This window comes from Schistocerca americana, chromosome 2, assembly GCF_021461395.2.
Source record: "Schistocerca americana isolate TAMUIC-IGC-003095 chromosome 2, iqSchAmer2.1, whole genome shotgun sequence".
Classification (NCBI taxonomy): Eukaryota; Metazoa; Arthropoda; class Insecta; order Orthoptera; family Acrididae; genus Schistocerca; species Schistocerca americana.
In genome coordinates, this window is record NC_060120.1 from 608,489,494 (window position 1) to 608,512,234 (window position 22,741).

At 43.9% G+C, this 22,741-nt stretch overlaps 2 protein-coding genes across 5 annotated transcripts in view; one reads left to right on the forward strand and one right to left on the reverse strand.

The window, feature by feature from the left end:
• The window catches only part of LOC124594808 (G2/mitotic-specific cyclin-B3), an 89,080-nt gene extending 69,234 nt beyond the window's left edge, over positions 1-19,846 (reverse strand). For 2 of the 3 annotated variants that reach the window (XM_047133244.1, XM_047133242.1), the window contains exon 1: positions 19,637-19,845. The gene's annotated coding sequence lies outside the window, so the exon portion shown is untranslated. Of the gene's footprint in view, positions 1-19,636 lie in introns of all 3 variants that reach the window. The other variant, XM_047133243.1, reaches the window with a different exon arrangement.
• Positions 19,847-20,136: 290 nt separating this feature from the next.
• Positions 20,137-22,741, forward strand: part of LOC124594977 (peroxisome biogenesis factor 1) — a 383,457-nt gene continuing 380,852 nt past the window's right edge. The window contains exon 1 of one of the 2 annotated variants that reach the window (XM_047133503.1): positions 20,137-20,342. In XM_047133503.1, the coding sequence (XP_046989459.1) occupies positions 20,238-20,342 (105 nt within the window). In that variant the 5' untranslated portion in view covers positions 20,137-20,237. The remainder of the gene's footprint in view (positions 20,343-22,741) is intronic. The other variant, XM_047133504.1, reaches the window with a different exon arrangement.

Below are 22,741 nucleotides of genomic sequence, written 5' to 3' on the forward strand. Positions count from 1 at the left end.
CGATAGTAGGTACGAAGAAGGAAGCTTTTGCCCGCCGGAGAAAGGTGTGCCAGCATCTGCACGTGAATGGCATCTGGCCCCGGAGCAGAGGACCGGGACAGTGCACGTTCGAGTTCCCGCATAGTAAAGGGGGCATTATAAGTTTCCAGATTCAGCGAGTGGAAGGAAGGTCGTCGAGCCTCTTCTGCCTCTTTCCTGGGAAGGAAGGCAGGACGGTAATGGGCGGAGCTTGAAACCTCCGCAAAAAAGTGGCCAAAGGCGTTGGAGACATCCACAGGATCAACAAGGACCTCATTACCTGAGGTCAGGCCAGGTACCGAGGAGTGGGCCTTAATGCCCTACAGCCGGCGCAGGCTACCCCAAACAACGGAAGAGGGAGTAAAACTGTTAAAGGAGCTGGTGAAGGAGGCCCAACAAGCTTTTTTGCTGTCTTTGATGACTCAACGGCATTGCGCTCGGAGTCGTTTGTATTCAATACAATTCGCCAACGTAGGATGGCGGCGAAAGGTGCGTAAAGCACGTCGTCGAGCACGGATAGCGTCCCTACAAGCCTCGTTCCACCAGGGGACGGAAACGCGACGTGAAGAAGAAGTAGTTCGAGGAATGGAACGTTCGGCAGCATTGATAACAGCTGTGAGGTATTCGACCTGACTGTCACAACTGGGAAAATCGTGATCCGGAAAGGTCGCCAGGGAGGAGTAAAGTCCCCAGTCAGCTTTCAGTATGTTCCAGCTTGAAGGACGTGGGGATGAGGTGTGGTGCAGGAGCCGAATGACACAGGGGAAGTGGTCACTCGAATAGGTGTCAGAAAGGACATACCACTCGAACCGACGGGCAAGAGTGGTAGAACAGATCGAGAGGTCCAAGTGGGAGTAGGTATGAGTAGAGTCCGAGAGGAAAGTCGGGGCACCGGTATTGAGGCAGACAAGATTGACATGGTTGAAGACATCCGCCAAGAGTGAGCCTCTTTGACAGGATGCAGGAGAGCCCCAAAGGGGATGGTGGGCATTGAAGTCGCCAAACAATAAAAACGGCGGGGGAAGCTGAACGATCAGGTGCATCATGTCAGCCCGACTAACAGCAGATGACGGTGGAGTGTAGATGGTACAAACTGAGAAAGTAAAAGCAGAAAGAGTAATGCGGACAGCTATTGCTTGGAGTGGGGTGGTCAATGGGATGGGATGGTAATAGACATCATCCCGAACGAGCAACATTACCCCACCATGAGCTGGGCTACCGTCCACAGGGGTGAGGTCATACCGCTCCGAGGTATAGTGGGTAAAGGCAATACGGTCAGTCGGGCTCAACTTGGTTTCCTGGAGACCAAGGACGAGCGGACAGTGCAGGCGGAGGAGCAGTTGTAATTCCTCCCGATTAGATCGAATACCTCTTATGTTCCAATGAAACAACGCCATCGCTAGTCAAAAAGTTGGTGGAACGAGACGGGGGAAGAGCTGGTCACCTCGACGGCCGCGGAGGGCCAGGTTGCGAGGGAACAACGCTACAACAGGCGGGAGGCAGATCCGGTTCCATCAACTCGTCGCCAGCTGCGGCCGCTGTCCCTGGTTGTGTAGGAGGGGCAGCATCATTTGCCGACGAAAGGCCAGCTGAGCGCCTGGCAGCAGAGCGTCCCGGCGAAACTGAGGACGGCCGGGAGCATTGACTCACAGATGGAGCGTCAGACGAAACGTGCCGGGGTGGAGAGGGGGATAGAGACTTCTTCTTGGAGGCCTTCATGGAAAGCCAAGGAGGCACAGGGATGGTGGGCTGGACCTGAAGAAGGTCCTCACGCGCGGGGTCCGTTTTGGAACGCCGGACCTCGGAAGCTGGGGTCCGGAACGTTTCCCCGATGGACGCCTGAGAAGAGGATCGCTTCTCAGGTGGTGTGGGGGGAGGAGGAGGAGGAAGGGTGGCCCCTGGGGCAGAGGGGGTGGGGGCCACAGAGGAGGAGGATTTGGAAGGGAGGGATTTGGGAGGCGGAGGCAGAGCCCCCTGATGGGCGGAGGAGGTGGAGGGGGGACAGGATAGGGGTGAGGATACCGCGGAAGGAGTGGACACAACTGAGGCAAATGAAGTGATCAACGGCACGGGATGGAGGCGGTCATTCTTCTTCCTGGCCTCAGAATAAGAGAGCCGATCCAAAGTTTCGAGTTCTTGTATCTTCTTCTCCTTCTGATATGCGGGGCAGTCTGAGGATCTAGGTGAGTGGACGCCAGGACAATTAATGCACCGAGGTGGTGGGGTGCATGTATGTTCCTCACGAAGAGGACGTCCACAATCGCCACAAAGGGGCTCAGCCTCACACCATGACGACATGTGCCTAAAGCGCAAACATCGAAAACAGCGCATAGGAGGCGGGACGTAAGGTCGCACGTCACACCGGTAGGACATCACCTTTACCTTCTCTGGGAGAACGTCCCCCTCGAAGGCAAGGAGAAAGGCCCCGGTGTCGATGCGACGGTCTTTGGGGCCGCGCTGGACTCGCCAGACGAAATGCACGCCTCAGCGCTCCAGGTTGGCCCTGAGCTCCTCATCAGATTGTAGCAGGAGGTCACGATGAAAAGTAACCCCCTGCGTCCTATTTAGTGCCAGATGTGGGACAATGGATACTGGGATGTCCCTTAGGTGGTCGCACGCCTGGAACGCCGCCGACTGTGTGGCGGAGGTGGTCTTTATAAGAACGGACCCTGAACGCATCTTGCTGAGAGCCTCTATTTCCCCGAAGATGTCCTCAATGTGCTGAACAAAGAACATGGGCTTGGAGGTGGCGAATGTCCCCCCATCGGTTCGAGAACAGACCAAATAGCGGGGGAAGTACTTCGCCCCAAGCCGGCGCACCTGTCCCTCCTCCCATGGAGTGGCCAAGGGGGAAAGGGCAGGAGAACCAGAACTAGGAACGGTACCTTTTCTTTTGAAAGAATCGGCCGCAGAGCGACCTGATACGTGTTGACGTTTCATTTGCGAAACGTCCACCCCGATACCACCCACTCCGACCAGGGGCTCTCCCCACGGGCGCCACCCAGCCGCAGCAAGGGCCACCTGGCAGGATGGCCATTGCCGGGAGTCCTGATGCCCCAAGGAGACTGGCATCTACTCCTTGGCCAACGTGGGGAGGGTGCAGCTCAGGTATCGGCAGTACGATCCCTGTGTTGTCAGGGGGCTACAACCTAGAGGGTACATGACGACCCCACCACAACGGGCTGGCTACCGTGCCGGATTTCTGGTGCCATGGAAAGTCCATCATGATTGCTGGTGCAGATGGAGATGCACTATGGGCGTAACTTGGACAACCCATCAGGCGTTTAGGCCCAAGTTGAGGAATAGTGGGTATGGTTACAATGCCGGTGCAATGCTGAGTGCCAAGGTCTTAGTGCACTTAGGACAGGGGGTACACCACGTAAGGTGTCCTTCCCCAAAAGGCTCGCACTTCTGTAGAATTTTGAAAAATGGAGGTCAAACCCCAAGGGGGACCATCACATGGAAGGCCGAAACGGTTGAAACTCCTTTTAGTCACCTCATACGATAGGCAGGAATACCTCGGGCCTATTCTTACCCCGGACCCGCAGGGGGACCAAGGAGGGAGTGAAGGTGTTAAATGAGCTAATAAAGAATTTCCAGCTTGTCTTCTTGCTATCACGGATGACGCGACGGCATCACGCACGGAACTGCTTATAGCGGATACAGTTGGCCAAAGTAGGATGGTGGCGGAAAACGCAAAGAGCACGTCGCCGCTCACATATCGCGTCACGACACGCCCCGTTCCACCAAGGAACTGGGGGGCGCCGGGACAATTCGGAGGTGCGTGGTATTGAACGTTCTGCAGCTGTAACAATAACGTCGGTAATATGTGTGACACCGTCGACGCTGGGAAAGTGACGGTCATTGAATGTCGCTAGGGACGAAAAAGTGTCCAATTGGCTTGGGCTAACTTCCAGCATCGCGGGTGCATATATGGCAGTTGAGGCTGCAGTCTAAGGACACATGGAAAGTGGTCACTTGAGTGTGTATTGTCAAGGGCGAACCATTCGAAGCGCCAAGCTAGCGGAACAGTACCGACCGAAAGGTCCAAGTGAGAGAAATTTGTCGTGGAGGCAGACAAAAATGTAGGGACCCCAATGTTGAGGCAAACTAGATCCGCTTGGAAGACGTCTATCAATAGTGAGGCATGCAGACAAGGACACACATCCCCAAAGCGGGTGGTGGGCATTGAAGTCCCCAACTAGCAAATAGGGGGACGGAAGCTGACCAAGAAGATGAAGGAGATCAGCTCTTGCCATTGGCAAGGATGATGGAATGTATACGGTACAAAGAGGTGTCCAGAAAGGGAAAGACGGACAGCGACAGCTTGGAAGGAAGTGTTTAAGGGGATTGGGTGATAATGGAGAGCATCATGGAGAAGAATCACGAGTCCATGTGCTGGAGTGCCTTCAACAGAGGGGAGATCAAATCGGACTGATCGAAAATGGGGGAAAACAAAGCGATTGTGGGGACGCAGCTTTGTTTCCTGAAGACAGAAGATGACCGGCAAGTAGGACCGCAAGAGGATCGACAATTCATCCCGATTGGCTCTAATGCCGCAGACATTCCAATGGATAATGGACACAGGGTGGACAGGAAAGGGAAGAATGTGACCAAGGTTGCTCTCAACTCAACGACTGCTCAGAGCTTGCGACCAACAGCATGGAACGGCATTCAGCCGAAGGCAGAAGATCCTGATAAATAGGTTGTTCGGGAGCAGAACCAGCCACCAGCGATCGGCCGCCAGCAGTGCGCCTTGGTGACACAGAAGACGGCAGAGGGCGGTTACCACCGGGTGGTGCTGTAGATGAGACATGCCGTGGCGGAGAAGGAGAGGAACTGGGTTTCTTATTAGTCTTCTTGGAAACAGGACCGAGATGGAGGAGGAACCGATGGTTGTGAAGTTGGGGCTCATAAACTTTCGCGAGTAGGTTCTTTTTTTGAAAGTCAGAGTGCCCGCATTTGGGGCTCGAGATTTAGCAGAACCCGACGAAAGATGAGCCATAGAGTGAGCAGGTGAGAGTGGGGAGGTTGAACGGGCGATCTTTGCACTGGCCGATCTGACGACTGTGGCACTAAAGGTGAGATCACAAGTCTGCGTGGCTGCCTCCTTTGTTGGCCAAGGAGAGGCAAGGACAGTGCTTTATTTACCTGTGTGAGGCACAGTGGGCTTTCGACAGGTGAATAACTTTCCAGCAGCAAAGGTCGACACCTTTTCCTTCACTCTGATTTCCTGAATGAGCCGTTCGTCTTTAAAAATGGGGCAATCTCTAGAGGACGATGCGTGGTCACCCATACAGTTGATGCAATGAGTGGATGGAGGTGGACAAGCGCTCTCATGGGCATCCTTGCCACACTTAACGCATTTGGCCGGATTGGAACAGGACTGGCTGGAATGATTGAACTACTGACTTCAACAGCAACACGTAGGGTTTGGGATGTAAGGGCGAGCGGAAATTATCTCGTAGCCCGCTTTTATGTTCGATGGAAGATGAACTTTGTCAAATGTCACAAAGACAGTACGGGTTGGAACGATGTTCGTGTCAACCCTTTTCATGACACCATGAACAGCCGTTACGCCCTGGTCAGACAGGTAGTTTTGAATTTCATCGGACAATCCATCGAGAGAGCACGTATAAACGACCCCACATGATGAATTTAAAGTGCGGTGCACTTCCACTCTGACAGGGAAGGTGTGTAGCAGTGAAGCATGCAGCAATTTTTGTGCCTGGAGGGCACTGACTGTTTCTAACAATAAGATGCCATTTCGTAATCGGGAACAAGACTTTACAGGACCTGCAATTGCGTCAACACCTTTCTGAATAACAAAAGGGTTGACTGGAGAAGTCTTGACCATCGTCCGACCGAGAAACAAGAAGGAACTGTGGCAATGATGGAAGAACTGTCCGTGGCTGAGACTCATTGAACGTACTCTCGTGAGCAGACCTAGTAGATGATGAAGAAACCATTGCGGAAGTATCACCCATGATTACTGGCATCTCCGATGGCACGCTCCTTCCTTGTGGGGGCCCTCTCTGAGGGCCCTCCTGCCTTAAGTGATTGTTCACACCTCCCGAGAAACGGACAGAGGGACCAATCTGCACTTTCGGAAGGTATCAGCTCAGGTAATCACCCCTCCCTGGGTCTGGCTGTTACCAGGGGGTATGTATGTGTCCTGCCTATCTACCCGGGGTGGGGAATTACACATTACCCTGTTACCGGCTACACATGGGAATGTGTGGGTCGGCCTTCAGACACTCACAGGGAGGAAAAAACGAGAGGGAGGAACAAAGAAAAGGAAAGGAAAGAAGACAGGTCTCAAACGCCGCAGCGGAGAAAAGGGTAAAGAGAAGAGATAAGGAAAAAAGAAGGACAAAGACTTGCCAGCAGAGAAAGCATAGAAGAGACTTGTACAGTTTCTAGCGTTCGTCTCCGGACGTAGGATACTCCCAGAGGGGGAGAAAGGGAAGGGAAGAGGTGGTGGTGAGAGGGGGGGGGGGGGAGATGGGGGATGGGGAAGGATGCAGAAGAAAAGTAAGGTATGGAGCCCGGAAAGGAAGGAGGGCCACACTAGCTCAGGGTCCCATGCTCCCTACGCATGTATCCACAAAAGAGTTGTGGATACAGAGGTGTGGGCAAGGAAGCAAAGGACACTGAGTTTACGGAAACATCCTACCTTCAGAAGGGTGCATTGTGGTACGGCGACAGAAGTGGACCACCCAAGATTTTAAAGGAGCCGTATAGCTCCCAAGAGCTGCTGCTCAGCAGAAGCCATCAAAGAGGAACTAACCCAAATGCAGAAATCACCCACATACAGAGCAGGGGTGACTGAAGGACTGACAGTGGCCACAAGTCCATCGATAGTAATGAGGAAAAGAAGTACACTCAATACAGAACCCTGTGGGATGTCCGTCTCCCAGTACCGAGGAGAACTAAAAACAGTAGCCCAAATGAAAGATAGAACAGGAACTGGCAGAAAAAAATCTGGAGTGAGCCCCGAAGACCCCACAGATGAAGTGTAAGTAAGATGTGATGGCGGCAAGCCGTGTAATATGCCTTGCAAAAGTCAAAGAATATTACAACCAAGTGGTGGCCCTGGGAAAAAGCCTGCCGAACTGCGGATACCAAGCGAAGTAAATGATCGATCGGAGAACGTCCCTCTCGCAAGCCACACTGGTAAGGAGACAACAGATCCCGAGATTCGAGGACCCAATTGAGCCAACGGGCCCATCCATTCAAGTAACTTGCAAAGAACATTTGTCGGACTAATTGGCCGAAAGCTTTCAACAAATGGGGGGTTCTTACCAGCTTAAGGACAGGAACCATGATGCTATGCCACCACTGAGAAGGGAAGTCACCCTGGAGCCAAATACGGTTAAACACCGGGTGAAGATGTTGCAGTTGTGGATCACTGAGATGTTGAGGCAGTTTGTTATGGACTCGGGGCCAGTGGCCGTATCATGAGAATAAGAAAGTGCGGAAAGAAATTCCCATTCAGTAAAAGGTTTGTTGTAAGATTCTTACTGACAGGGGGCAAAACAAGGCAGAAGCTTTGGCCTGCTGTTTCTGGTGAAGGAAAGCAGCCAGATAGGAGGCTGATGCTGTTGCAAAATGGGTTGCAAGATGTTCCGCGAGAATCAAGAAGTCCATGCAAAGGCAATGCGGGAGGTGAAGGCCCGGGAGGGTGGACTGTCGATGGCAACCTTGGAGAGAGCGAACTGTAGCCCATACCCATGATACAGAGACAGTATAACTGTGAGAAGAAACCAAGCTTTCCTGACATCCGTTTGCTGTTTGATTAAATAACTGAGCTTTTGCGCGAAGGGGTTTAAAGGTAATAAGGTTGGCAACGGATGGGTGCCTCTACACCACGGGACTTGCCAGTGACGAAATGGTCCAGATGAGCGCAGTATAGCAAGGCTAGCAGCGTGAACAATCGCGTCAGACACGTCACGTAGGACGTCATCTATACAACCCTACGAGGGAGAAAAAATGACCTGTGCAGTATATAGAGGCCAATTGGCACATTGGGAAGTCCAACAAGGTAACCTGTCCATCAGGGAGTGGAAAGGGAGTGAGAGAATCAATGGGAAATGGTCACTGTAGCAAAGGTCGTCATGTGGCGACCAGTGTAATGAAGGGAGGAGGAAGGGAGGAGGGAGGGAGGGAGGGAGGGAGAAGAGAAAGATGAATGGCAGAAAAGGTACCACAACCAGCACTGAAATGAGTGGAAGCCATCATGAAGTAGGCACAAGTCATGGTCTGCAAGAAACTTGTCTATGAGAAGACCTCATCTATATGGAAATGCAGTGCCTCACAATGGATGACGAACATTAAAATCCCTGAGGAGGAGGAGGAAGTTGCTGAAGAAGGGCAGTTAAGGCAGCAGGTGTAAGAGTCCTGTCAGGAGGGAGAAAGATTGCAAACTGTGACCTCAGAGTCGAGGTGGACACTAACAGCAACCGCTTCCAATGTAGTTTGAAGAGGAATCCACGTGCCAGCAACACCTGTACGGACCAACGTGCAAACACCACCAGAGGCCCGCAGGGGGCCTGACCCGATATCAACAGAAGACACAGAACCCACAGAGGGTCGGTGAGTGATCATCAGTAAAATGAGATTCCTGTAGAACCACACAAGCTGCAGAGTAAGCTAAATGAGGGTTTTCAACTCGAAGGTGATGGTAATATCCATTACAATTCCATTGGATAACCACAGAACGATGATTCAAATGGGGGATGAACAGGCTAAGGCCAGTCATGCCGCTAGGTCACCACCCGTCACCGACAAGGAGGGGCCGACATCTATGAACAACATGTCAGAATCAGGATGCAAAGCTGGGGATGGGACCTCTGGTAACACCAGAGGCTCCTTGTCCCGGGACTTATGTTTCTTTTCTGTTTGAGATCGAGAAGGGCTGTGTGGCATAAAGGAGCCAAGGGCAGCAAGGTCTGGAACAAAAAGAGATAAAGCAACATGGGGGCCCCACAGACTGTGGTTCTCGCAGTCACCACGTGGCAACAGACCTTTGGCCTGGAAAGTGCCAATAAGGGGTATCCCGGGAGGGGCACCCTTGACCGGCAGATGCCGAAGAAGTGCAACACACTACTGGCTGGGGAGAGGGAGTGGCACTGGGGAGAGGGTGTGGGAACCGCAAGGGAGGGGGGGGGGGGGGACAGGGGGGTTTGGGACTGAGGTAAGAAAGGGGGGAGGAAGGGGTGAAGATGTAACTTAAGCGCAACTAGATGTCAAGGACACAGGGTGAAGACATGCATACTTCTTATGAGCCTCAGTGTAGGTTAGACGACCAAAGGACTTTTACTTCTGTATCTTTTTTTCCTTGTTATAAACTGGGCCATCTGGTGAACTTTGAGAATGATTGCCATGACTAACACACAGGAGGGGGACCACAGGAACTCCCTCATGGAGAAGATGTCCAGGCACCATAGAGAGGGGCCTGGGACAGTGGGAAGATGTGTCCAAAACACAAGCACTTAAACCTCGTAGGTGGTGGGATGTACGGCTTCACGTCGCATCGATAAACCATAATCTTTACTTTCTTAGTGAGGGTATCCCCTTCAAAGGCCAAGTTAAAGGCACCAGTATGAACGTGATTGTCCTTCGGACTCTTCTGAACACTCCAAACAAAGTGAACACCCCGCCATCAGAGATTGTCCCGAAGTTCCTCATCAGGTTGAAGAATGAGGTCCCTTGGAAAAATCACACCTTGAACCATATTTAGAGACTGGTGGGGGGTAATGGACACACAAATTGTGCCATGATGGTTACAGGCATGAAGGGCCACAGACTGGGCAGCTGAAGCAGTTTTGGTCAACAACAAACCCGACCGCGTCTTGCTCAGAGAGTCTACTTTACCACACTTTTATTCAATGTGTTCCACAAAAAATGAAGCTTTCGTATTTGTGTAAGTATCCTCATCAGTCATGGTGCAAACCATATAGCGGGGGAAAAGGTTTCACCCCAAGCCGACGGGCCTGACCCTCCTCCCAGAGGGTAGCCATGGAAGGGAAGGCCAGAAGGGCAGGAGTAGCAGCACTAGAGTCAGTTCCACACAGAGAGACAGCTGCAGAAGAACGGCCAGAGTTCTGGATCTGTACGAGTTTCATTTGCATAGCGTCCGCCCTGATACCACCCACCCCTATCAGGGGCTCTCCCCACAGGCGCCACCCAGTCACACCAAGAGCCGTATGGCACGGCGGCCACTGCCGGGAGTTCCGATGCTCCAGGTCGACAAGCAACCACTCCTAAGCTTAAGTGAAGAGGTCACAGCTCAGTTATCAGAAGTGTGATCCCTGTGTGTTCAGGGGGCTCAACCAAAAGGGTACATAGCGACCCTACCACACGGGCTGGCTACTGTTTTGGCTACGCACCCTAGCATCAGACAATGACATGAAAGAAAAGGTGGAATGGACTAGGAGGGCACATGTCTGACACTAGGTAAGCTGCTCTTCACATGGCTCTCACTACGGAATAGAAATTTAGTAATGGAGGTCAAACCGTAAATAGGGACCAGGGAATGCCAAAAGAATTAGGTGATTACACAACAAAACCAAATTGCAAAGTCAACAGAACCAGGAGGATTGTGGGGCCAACTTAAACAAAGGCACCAAAGAGGGAGACGAAAGGGTGAACGGGAAGAAGCAAGGAGAGGAAAGGAGGGGGAAGGGCAAGGAAATGCAGCCCTGGAAAGAAGGAAGGCTGCAATAGCTCGGGACCCCGTGCTTGCCGTAACTATGCATTTAGTGTCCTACCAGTGACAAAAACGTAAAAGTTTTTACCTTCTAAACTCAGCAATCACAGCAATTCTGTGCCTTTTAGGTTTTAAGTAACAAAAACAATGACCCATGACAGCTGTTAATTTGCACATGATCATTCATAGATGTTAAGAGAAATTGTGTCCCACCTTTGAGTTTTTTTGCATGTTACTACAATTCAAACATTTAACAGTTATTGTTAGTTATGCTGGTTGGTATACTAAGTGCTTGATGGTTTACACTAAATAAAAAATTAATTCAGGAAATGGGGAAGATTACGACAGCAGAGCATATGAGAAAAATTCCAGAAAAGTTGAAGAAAGATGCCAGCAAGTACAATGCACATAACAAAAAATAAACAGGAAAATATGAGGATGAGGGGATCCTCCAGTGAAAAATCTTTATTGAAAGGTAAGAAAAAAGCAGAAAGAATGAGAAAGAGCAGCTTCCCAGTTAGGATCTTATAAATGTCCTCAGCCCTCGGCAAAGCTGTATTTTGCTTAAAGAAGGTGCTTCCTTCAAGCCTATATATAAACCAGCAATAATAAAGTTTTTAAGTGAAAGCTTACCTAAAAAGGCAGTAAAGCAGATTATCTCAGAAGAAAACATCTTCTGAACTTGCAGGTGACAATCTGATCAAAATACAAAACTTTTTCACAAATGATGAAATCAATGTAGCATCTGCTATAAAGGATGTGAAGTCTATTGTAGACAAATGCCACATGACAGTTAAGGAAGCAGTTTTGCTTTTTAAGTAAGAGAATCCTGATATTGTTATAAAGATTTCAAAATTTTACAAGCTGTGGCCTGAAACTACTGTTGTAACTTCTCAAATGCTTCACAATACATGTGTGTGCAAATATCACGCTAACTTCAACTTCATTGTTAAAGCCATTTACAGAAAAATAGGGAGTTTCCCTGCTACTCACACTGACCTTATGAATCTTGTTTTCTGTGACAGAGAAAATTAAATACACATGACAAGTGACTGCAAGAAGTGCATCACAAATCTGCACACACTATCTGATATAAAGTGTTTTATGCGACATAATATGATTTAGACAGTGAACCAAACTTAAGTCACTAAACAGATTAGTGCTAGTGGAAGTTAAGTTATCTCTGAACTTCCGTTCAAACAGCACTTCTTAGAAGGATACAATCTGTAGCTTTCAAGACAAAGCATCAGTTAGTGATGAACGTACATTGCAAACAGATTTTGCAGAAAACTATGCAGCATTGACACAATGTGAGAAAAGTGCTCACTGTAATCATACACAAATTACAGTGGTCACTGACTGCTAGGCTGAAAACAGGACTACAGTCATTTGCAGTTGTGAGCAATGAACAGTGCCATCACAAGTACTCACTTTGTGCTTCTTTGAAGTGGCTAGTAAGTAAACTGAAACAAGAGCTTCCAAAACTGATCTTCACTGGAATTTTTTCTGACAGTTGCACAGATCAATTTCTGAACAAATTCACCATTTCTAACCTCTGCTACACAATGCAAGACATTGTAGTGTCTAGAGAATGGCTTTTCTTTGCAAGATCACAAGGGAAAGTGCAGTGGATGGCATAGTAACTGTAACTAAAAGGGCAGTTTGGAACAAAGTTACAGAAGCCATCAATGCACAGGAATTTTTGGACTATGCCAAATCAGTTGTTTCTGAAATTAAGCTTTCCTGTACTGTAAGAGATATTTATCAAAACAGACCTTCTGGACAGACACTGGAAATCTGTTAACATGATAGATAGTTGCAGCAAGCATTACTTCAAAGCTTACATTACCTGTACTCTAATATGTGGTAAAAGTTTTCTAAAATCAGATTAAGAGAAAGTGCAGGTTTTTCGACATTCACCAACCAGAAATTCTCTTCTCTACAGAGATCTGAGATGAGTGATGATGAATCACATCCTGATGACTTTACTAAATCCCCAAGCAGTTACCAGTTCAGAACAAATTGGAAAAAAATCATGCCAGGAACATTTTAGTGGAATTTCAAACTGCTAGAAAGAAATCCGAGTAAAAATATGCTGTGTTCGCATAGAAGTGGTTAAGACAATAGGGAAATACAGATTGTGTGTACGAGATCTGTACGGAACTTGGCAAAGGTATTCAAAGTTGACAAGAAGGATGTATCCTACATAAGAGTTTGAACAAGTTCTTGCTATTCTTCCAAATCAAGGCACCTTGTTAGGGACACCTTACAAGTTTTCAAGCAATTTAGACATTTTTGAAAATGTGTGAGAAGTCAACTGTCCATTTTTCTATGTGGTACATTTTTCAAGAGAAATAATTAAGTACTCAATACTTTAAAGTAGCACTGTACTGAAATTTATGTTAGTTATAAGCAAATTTGGAAACAGCATTTAAGGAAATGGAGGCTGAGGACCAAGCTGACTTCTGAGCAAGGAGATCAACTATAGATCATATTCTGTTTGCAACAAACAATTGGAAAGATAAAAGTTAGAAATCAGTCCTTTCATTTAGTATTTGTAGACAGAATGTACAAACATGTGGGATCTCAGTAAACGATATGTATTCATTACAATTTGTTGATCTATTAGACACATCATTTGCGAATGAACAGATCCAAGGGAACAGTTCACCAAGATGAATGGAAGAAGCAAGGAACGAATTCTAAGAAACAGTCTTTCATAGTTCACTTTGGCCACAGCTTTCTACTTCTAGTTCCCGGGAACAGGAAACTGTCAGTCTCATTCCCACAACAGCACGTCGGCCGGTCTCAGTCCAGCCTCGGGCCTGTTCCCATCAGTGTGTCTCCCTCGGCCAGAGGCTTCGTCCTTCACAAGGACACTCACTGCAGTTCCACTGCCGGTTGCTTGTAGTTAGTTCAATATCGAGTTGTTTGTTTTGTTGGCTGTGCACACCCATTCTAGATCTGTTTCAAACCTTTTTGAATCTTTGACTTCTGGTTCTTTTCATATTCCATTCAGCTTCCATGAATGGTAATTAAAATGTATCTTATAATTAAGTAAATTACATAAAAATTACATGATATATACTACATCTTCTCAGGTAAAAGGACATATCTGCCTACTTCACTGTTTCAATAAACAGCAGAAGACATAAAAAGGCAAGCTTTTTTGATATTACACATGCAAAGGAAGACTGCACAGCACACACTAGTAGCCATTTTCTGTCTTTTTGATCCAAGGTAAAACAGCAAGTTCATTGTTATGGAAGGCAGACCATTTTACAACAGAATGGAACCCACACTCTGCAATCTAGTGTGTGGCACATTTTTTTTTTATAGAGAATGATAATTTCTACAATATTATTTCAGTGGTACAGGGTGCCACACAAAAATTGACCCCGAGTATCAGACTCGGCACTGTCGCCCACTAGTCATCACCTATTTCTTAGAAGTAGCTGTTTGCATTAGCTTATTTGTTAATTCTTTACGGACTAATTACATGTTTACCTATTCTGCTCGTAGCAGTCTGTACTCTGGACTGGTTTTTCGTGTGCCACCTTAGTCTTATTTCACTGCGATGAGCCATGTAACACTACAATTGGCTAAACATGAGGTTTTGCAGAATCACGAAAATTTCTACAAGCGTGTGAGAATTCTGTAATGGATAAAAGCTCTGTACTCCACGGGGAGGCCAAGTGCCCCTCTTGGCACCTTCCATCTTCACTGACCTATGCTACTAATTTTCAATTTTTCATAAGAACCATATACCATGCACAAATGAAGAGTGAATGAGTAAAAATTAACTGTTTAAAAAAAAATAAAATAAAAAGGAGAGAACTAGTTTCCAAAGAAGAACAAGTTTGTCCATCTATGACCAACTAATTTTGGCACAAGATGAAGTTAGTATATTACAGGGAAATTAACAGAGTATAAAAAAATGGGGCCTTCCAACAAAAATAAAACAAAATAAATTTTAATAGAGAGAAATCAAGATTTAACACTGGAAATAGGGATGGAACTATTAAACACACTGAAGAGTACAAATATCTCCAAGTTATTGCCACAAGATGGAAAACAAGAGAAGAAAACTCAAGAATAAAAGGTGGGAATTTTGCTATTGGAACAGTAAATCATTTTATGGGATGAAGAGATTAGAGAAGAAACACAAAGAAAAACTTCAACACAATTACCATATGAATTACAGCATATGGATCAGAAGTATGGACAGTTACATCGCAAATAGTAAAAAGGTTGATTGCAACAGAGATGGACTTTTTGAGGCAGCATGCAGGGATATAAAGGCAAGAAAGAATCAAAACTGAAGTCATCAGAAAGAAAATAGCCATTACAAATGCAGCTGCAGATTTTATAGAAGAAACAACTTATGGTATGGATGTCAAAGGAGAGATTACCACAGAATTATTGAATGGCAGCCACCAGGAAGAAAGAGGCTGCTGACCACATGGATTCAAGGAATTCATACCTCTATCAGAAGAAATAGTGAATAAAATTTCTTGAGAGGTAGACAAAAATGGAGAATGAAAATTAATTTCATGATTAATCTCGGGGTACCAGATAATGTTCAACATTTCATTGTTATAATGGATAATAAAATAATACAAGCAAATTAATTTTAAATTAAAATACAGGTTCTATTTCACCAAAGTCCCACCTGTGACAATTCTTCAACTACAAAATCTATAATTAAGTATTAATAATATATTTATTGATATGTCATGCAGAGAACTACTTTGTTAGTGTGGATTCAATATTTTCAAAAGAAAATAATTCACAGGTTTCTTGTAAAATTTTGGTGAATAATTAATGTTATGTCCATTTCCTGTCTGACCTGTGACAAAGTTTTAAAGATGATTAGCAACTAACTTTGTAAACTTCTGACATTCAGAATTAAAAATAAGGAAATATAACTGTCAGTATGACAACCAATCTATTTATATTTATACTTTTTGTTGTATTAGCTTTTGACTGTCCAGAAACAGTAGTGCAGCTGTCCCACCTGTGACAATGAAATTGCCCCTCTTCTGAACTACTTGCCCACTTGACATATATATTTTAACAGTAAATTAAACTATCCGCTCCACTTTAACTGCATTATATGGTCCCATTCCCTTTAACAGGGAAATGTCCTATTGTTTCTTTCCCTGTCTCTTAACAGTATTCTAAGTCTATTTTATTTTACACTCTGAGCTGTCAATCTCACGACAAGATATGCATTCTCCTGGATTTTTATCATGGTCCATAAAATGTTACTGTGTTGTTTATAATATGAAAGTACTTATTAATCACTATTTGTTCTGGCTATTTTTTTCAAGTCCTTCATTATGACATGTGATCCAAGATTTTTAATGACTTGCCATTATTAAATTTAATTATTTTTTAGGAAAACAGTGGTACAATGTTAATGTTTTAAGTTTGCACCACTTTTTCGATTTGTGTTAACTTCCATTTTATGGGCACTTTTTTATTATCTGTGTGCATTGTCATGACAATTTTACACTATTAAATATCTAACCCAACTGTACTAACAAAATTATCAAGCTCCATTTATGGGGCCTAATTACAGGTTATGGGGCCAGGTGCGTAAGTATTTTTCAGGTAATGGCACAGCTTCTTGGTATTGTGATCAAGAGCAACTTTGACATTAGCATGATGCTACGGAACAATCTAAGCACCAGTACTTCAAGCTGTTTGGAGGGGTCAATTGGGCAGTGTGGAAATCCCAAATGGAAGTGATAGAGGTAAAGCATTTTTAGATTATGTCAATGCCACAGCTTCTGAAGGAGACCCAATTGTTTCATTTCCATCTCCTGAATGATGAGGACAACACAAACACACAGCCCCTGGGCAGACACCATCCTCGATCTGGCCAGGGACCCTGTGATCCAGGGGCACCAACACTAACCACTAGACCATGAGCTGCAGACAAGAATGCCGAGGAAAGAATGGCTGGAAAAGGATGCAAAGGAAATGCACATCTTGGGTGCAGCTGGTCATTCAATGATTTCACAAATGCCCAAACATTTCTGGGCTGAAGCAGTTAACATGGTAGCTTGTATGTTAAATGGAACTGGTCCACATCCTGTCAGAGGCAAAATTCCTTTCTGAAACCTTTTATGGCACTGACTTATTCTGAGAAGATTTGAAAATATTTAGTGCTTGCGCGTGCACTTAAGCGAAGAAAAGAGGTTGAAACAAACGCAAAAACAAGACAACTTTATTTATGGATTATGATAATGATTGAAAAGGATACACAATGTATATACAATACATAAACATTGAGGTAATGGGATGTTTTCTTGCACGCAGCAATATCTGAATGGCAAAAGAAAACACATGTTCCTGTAATAGAATATTTGTTGTGGTGAAGAGAACAAACCTAAAATTTCAGAACCAGAGGGGGGAGAAAACTAGAAATAAGGACCAAGTTCATGAAAGAAAATACAAGTCAGCTTGAAGTAAAACAAGAAGTCACTGAAGACAAAAATTGTTCTTTTGAAGACAGAGAAAAATAGATACTGATGGGAGGCCATAAAACCAGACCTAAGTGGAATGTGAAACATCCACATTACTAAGATGCTTACAAGTTGGACCTGCTGACAAGCACTGAATGATGACCCCAGCACCTACACTGAAGTGATGTCTTTTAGTGAAGTTGAAAATTAAAAACATGCCATAGGAAGATAGCTGCAAGCCCTGGAAGAAAATAGAACATTGGATTACACATGTAAATGGACTGTTATTGACACAAAGTGGTTTTTTAGGTGAAAGATGAAAAACAATGTTTCTTATAAAGCTCATCTTGTAGTTAAAGGTTTCCAACAAAGTCACTTATTAAGAAATATATAGTCCAGTAGTAAAATTAAACTGAGTGAGACTTTTGTAATGGGAATAGTTTCCCCATTTTTCAGTTTGATGTTTGGAGTTCTTTTCTCCATGGAGAAAATCTGACCACACAGTGATCCAATAAATTGAAATGGGAAACTATTTTGATTGAACTTTTAATAAACCAAGATTATTTTTCTATCAAATATCTTCCTAAGTATATTTAGTCACTGTGAGGCACAGTTCTCTACTGCACTTCACAAATTAATTTTGGTTTTATATCCAAACAACAAACAAATGCCCACCCTACACATTTAATAAAGCATTTAAGACAAAATCATAGTAATACCTACAAACTCAAGTAATTAATATATCTAAGAAACCTTTTGATTCACCAATCTGAGGTACTTCCAAGTCAATTTGAATAATCTCTTAAACATAAGCAATCCTAAACGTACACACACTAAAAAAGATTTATGAACCCTAGAAGGAAATATTTCCTCTGGCCTCTTCTGAATCTAGCACAGAGTTAAGTCTACCCCTACAAAAACCTTTCGAAAATGAAATTTTTTAAAATCTTTTACACATGCCTAATATAAAATAGAGGTCAATTCCAAAACCACAACAGACCAACATGTGGTCCTCTTTGGAGACTTCCACATAATATTTGCAACATGCTTTCAATTAGGCCTACAAGAAAGTGCCTATGATAAGCTATATTATATCAAGTACAAAAATACTTAATTCTTGCCAGGATAACTGACTCCCAAACCATATTATTGTCACCATATAGTATTGGGGCACTTAAGGAAGATGTCAATTATATTTTTGTTCCAAAAGCAACAATTTAGAAAACTTATGTTAAATTACACATTTATACACAGCTCTGGGGATTGAAGACACCTGTAGAAATCGTGTATAAAACAAAAGAATGGAGAGAGTGTGGAAGCAGCATGTAATCTTCAGGGTTGTGATTACTTATCCTACAAACACTACAGGTATCAGGAACTTAAGATTACAAAACTTTAGAACTATACATTCTACACAAGCCAGATTTACAGTTCCAAAACAAATTAAGCAAAAATATAACGCCCACATAAAGACAATATATTAACTTCACTATATGACTTCAACACTACAAAGTTCTGAATGACTACAAAGTTTTAGTTCTTATTCTTTTATCATAAAAAGGTTACTGACCCTGAAAAAGCAAGCTCCATATCTAAAATGATTATTTTTCTGGATTAGATCTACGTTACGAAGCGGAAATAAGGCAAGCGAGTAAGTTGCCAAAGAAATAGCATAGTACTGCGAATTATTCTCTCTTGAGCCACTCGCATTTAATTGTGTGCGGTTCTGTTCCGGACAATTATTCGCGGCGTGTCCTGTAAATTTGCCAATGAAGAATCTGTCTTGCACTTAAGTCTCAGACTGTGCCGCTAAATTTCTGAGACATTTAACAATTATAGCACGTCACCGACTACGTCAATGAGAGCAATGAATATTATGTATTACAAAACATTTAACACTCAGTTACAACCTATAAGTGAACTGCGAGTACAGTTTAACTCCCATGGGCATTATTAGGAAGAAGTGCAGCTCAGATTTCTAAGAACGAATAAATGAGCAATTCCCATATTAACCTAGACCAAATACTTCAATTTTATTTATTCCTTCAGTTATACTAACGTACAGGACGCCAATTACAAAAGCTTAAAGGCATTTATCACCGGTGTAATAGTTAGAATTGGTCAGAATGCACCAAATAACGGTTTAGAAGTAAGCTAGTGTTACTAGTCAGAATTTCTACCAGTGGAAATTGTTAGCTTTGGCTCACACAAACAGGGTGTTTGTATTTCATGGCTGCTTAACTAGCCACCTCAACAGTAATATTCAAAATGTAACAAAACTTTTGTTAGATACTGGAAACAAAATACTACCCTTCCTTTATATTTGAATTAATATTTTCTAATAAATTTTAACATTTACAGGCAAACGATTGCTATCTCAAACATAAACAAACTTCAACAGGTCCCTTTAAAAACCGCTATACATATCACTTACAGATGGTATACGCACGAATAATACGATGGAGAAGTCCGGATAGAAGCTATTCCCAGCGGTATTTCTGTTTTCCGCGGCACTGCAGCACAGAGCTAATTAGAAGTGGTATATAGAAATACTACTGCAGGAATACTCAATCTGCAACTATGCAGATTCTGAACAGTTTTCGAAATTCTGATGACTGTTACGATCACATGCGATTGGTTGAACCTTCAAGGAAGGAACCAATGAAAGCCTTTAAATTCATTGTAGTGCGCTCTACCGGCGCTCTCAGATTCGTGTTCGATGTTATTTTGTTTTCGAAAAACTTTCCGTGTCTGATCAGAAAATTAAGAAAAGGATGAAATATAATGCTTTGCAGTTGTAAATTTATGTTTATTCCTGTGAGATAAAATAAATATATCTGTCTGAAATTTTCCAGAGTACCTTAAATACATTTGAAATGTTCAGAAAAAAAGTGCTTGCAACATCCATCTCATATCTTTGGAGTTTGCAAATGCACGTGGATATTGTCAACAACAGCTGATCGAAGCTGAAACTTAGTAAATATTCCAAGTAACAGGTACAAAGCCCACTGACAATAAAGACTGACGAGAAAAAAATGATCCACGGACAATCTTTTATCGTCAAACTCAATTCGTCGAGGAACTGTTTCCTTCACTTTTCAGCTTACTGGTTACGATTATTAAATGCCAGTAAGGCAGCGGTAAGTAGACGGCTTTTCTTTGATGATATTATATGATACGCAGCGCAATGTAGAGACATTCAGTATAGAGATTCATAATACAAGTAAACTTGATAAATAGCAATTCTGCCTTGTGAGCTTACAAAACCTGGTCCGCGTAGTCAGGAAACTGGAGAAAAAGAAATGAATTAGGTTCCCTTGGAATCCGTTTTAGGAACTATGGGAAAACCGTTAATAACTGCAATATTTACTAAGTACAAGACTGTAAGATCGGCTAAAGTGACGTATTGGACCCCGGAAGAGCTCACAGAAAGGATCAGAAGCTTCCCTTAAAAAAAGCTTATTACGTCAAGGTAGAACTGTACAGACGTTCCGGGTGAAAGTGTCATTTCAGCAGTAACTGTGTACTATAACAGTGATGCCGACAAGCTACATCTCAAGATATTACTCGGGACTCCCCAGGTTATTTGTTTCAACCATGAGTACTGAGAACCAGGAACGACCATCCCACTCACATCAGGCATTAACGAAGAGGGGAACTGGCAATGGATTACAGTCCCATCAAGCCACTGCGTTGTACGCTACATGAGGTGGAGGTGTGGAAGACTGCAGCAAGTAACAGATCTGGTACATTGTGGCTTTGATACAATAAAAGTGCAAGTGAAAGACAACCTCCTAGCTGTTGCTGTGGTCTACATCTACATCTGTAATCTGCTAACCATTGTGAGGTGTGCAGTAGAGAGATGTCCCATTGTACCAGTTTTTTAGGGTTCTTGTCATACCATTCACCTATGGAGCGCAGGAAGGATGATTGTTTGAATGCCTCTGTGCGTGCAGTAATTATTTTAATCTTATCTTCGTGATCCCTATGTGAGCGATATGTAGGGAGCTGTAGTATATTCCTAGAGTGATTGTTTAAAGCCGGTTCATGAAACTTTGTTAATAGTCTTTCCTGGTCTAGTTCTTCAATAGTCTTCCAGTTCAGTTCCTTTAATTTTTCTGTGACACTCTCCCATGTACTAAACAAACCTGTGACAATTCATGCTGCCCTTCTCTGTGTAGTTCAATATCCCTTGTTACTCTTATCTGATACGGGTCCCACACACATGAGCTATATTGTGGAACTAGTGGCATGAGTGATTTTTAAGCAGTTTCCTATGTAGACTGATTGCAGTTCCCTAGTATTATACCAATAAACCAAAGTCTACCACCTGCTTAACCCATAACAGAACCTATGTGATCATTCCATTTCATATCCCTATGAAGTGTTACACCCTCTACTTCTATGAATTGGCTGATTCCAACAGTGACTCATTGATATCATATTATGGTTGTTGGGTACTATGTTTTTTTTTTTTCATTTTTTGGAGTGCAAATTTGTACATTTCTGAACATTTAAAGCAAGTTGCCAATCTTATCAAGATCTGACTGAATATTTATGCAGCTTCTTTCAGTTAGTCCTCCATTATAGATAACTGTATCATCTGCAAAGAGCTTGATTGTATTATTAATATTGTCTGCAAGGTTATTAATACACAACATGAACAGCAAACATTCCAACACACTTCTCTGATGCACCCCATATGATCGTATTTCTTACAATAAGTGTAGTTGTACTGAGTCAAATGTTTTTCGGAGATCAAGAAATACAGCATCTACCTGATTGCTTGACACATAGCTTTCAGTACATCATGTGAGAAAAGTGCGAGTTGATTTTCACGTAGTCGATGTTTTTAAAATCGATGCTGGTTGGCATTGAAAAGGTTGTTCTGTTCAAGGTATCTCACTATGTTTGAGCTCAGAGTACATTCTCAGCTCCTACAACAAATCAATGTTAAAGATATTGGATAGTGGTTTTGTGTATCATTTCTACTGCCCTTCTTGTAGATGGGTATGTCCTGTGCCTTTTTCCTAGAACTGGGCATGGCTTTTTGTTTGAGGGATCAATGATAGATTATAGTTAGAAGAGGGACAAACTCAGCCACAAATTCAGCATAGTATCTGACAGGGATTCCATCGGGGCCTGGAGATTTTTTTAATTTTAATGATATCAGCTTCTTCTCAACACCATTGACACTAATATTTATTTCATTCATATTTTCAGTGGTATGATGATTAAATTGGGGCAATTCTCCTGGGTTTTCTTTTGTAAAGGAACATTTGAAAACTAAGTTAAGCATTTCAGCTTTTGTTTTGCTACCCTCTGTTTCAGTTCCTGTCTCATTCACTAGGGACTGGACACTAACTTCATTGCCTGTGGCAGCCATTTCATATGAACAGAACTTCTTTGGATTTTGTGAAATATCATTTGACAATATTCTGCTACGGTAGTCATTGAAAGCATCACACATTGCTCTGTTGACAGTCAGGAAAGTGTTCCATTCAGCATCTCTCTATCTATAGCCGTATGCTTTGTTTTA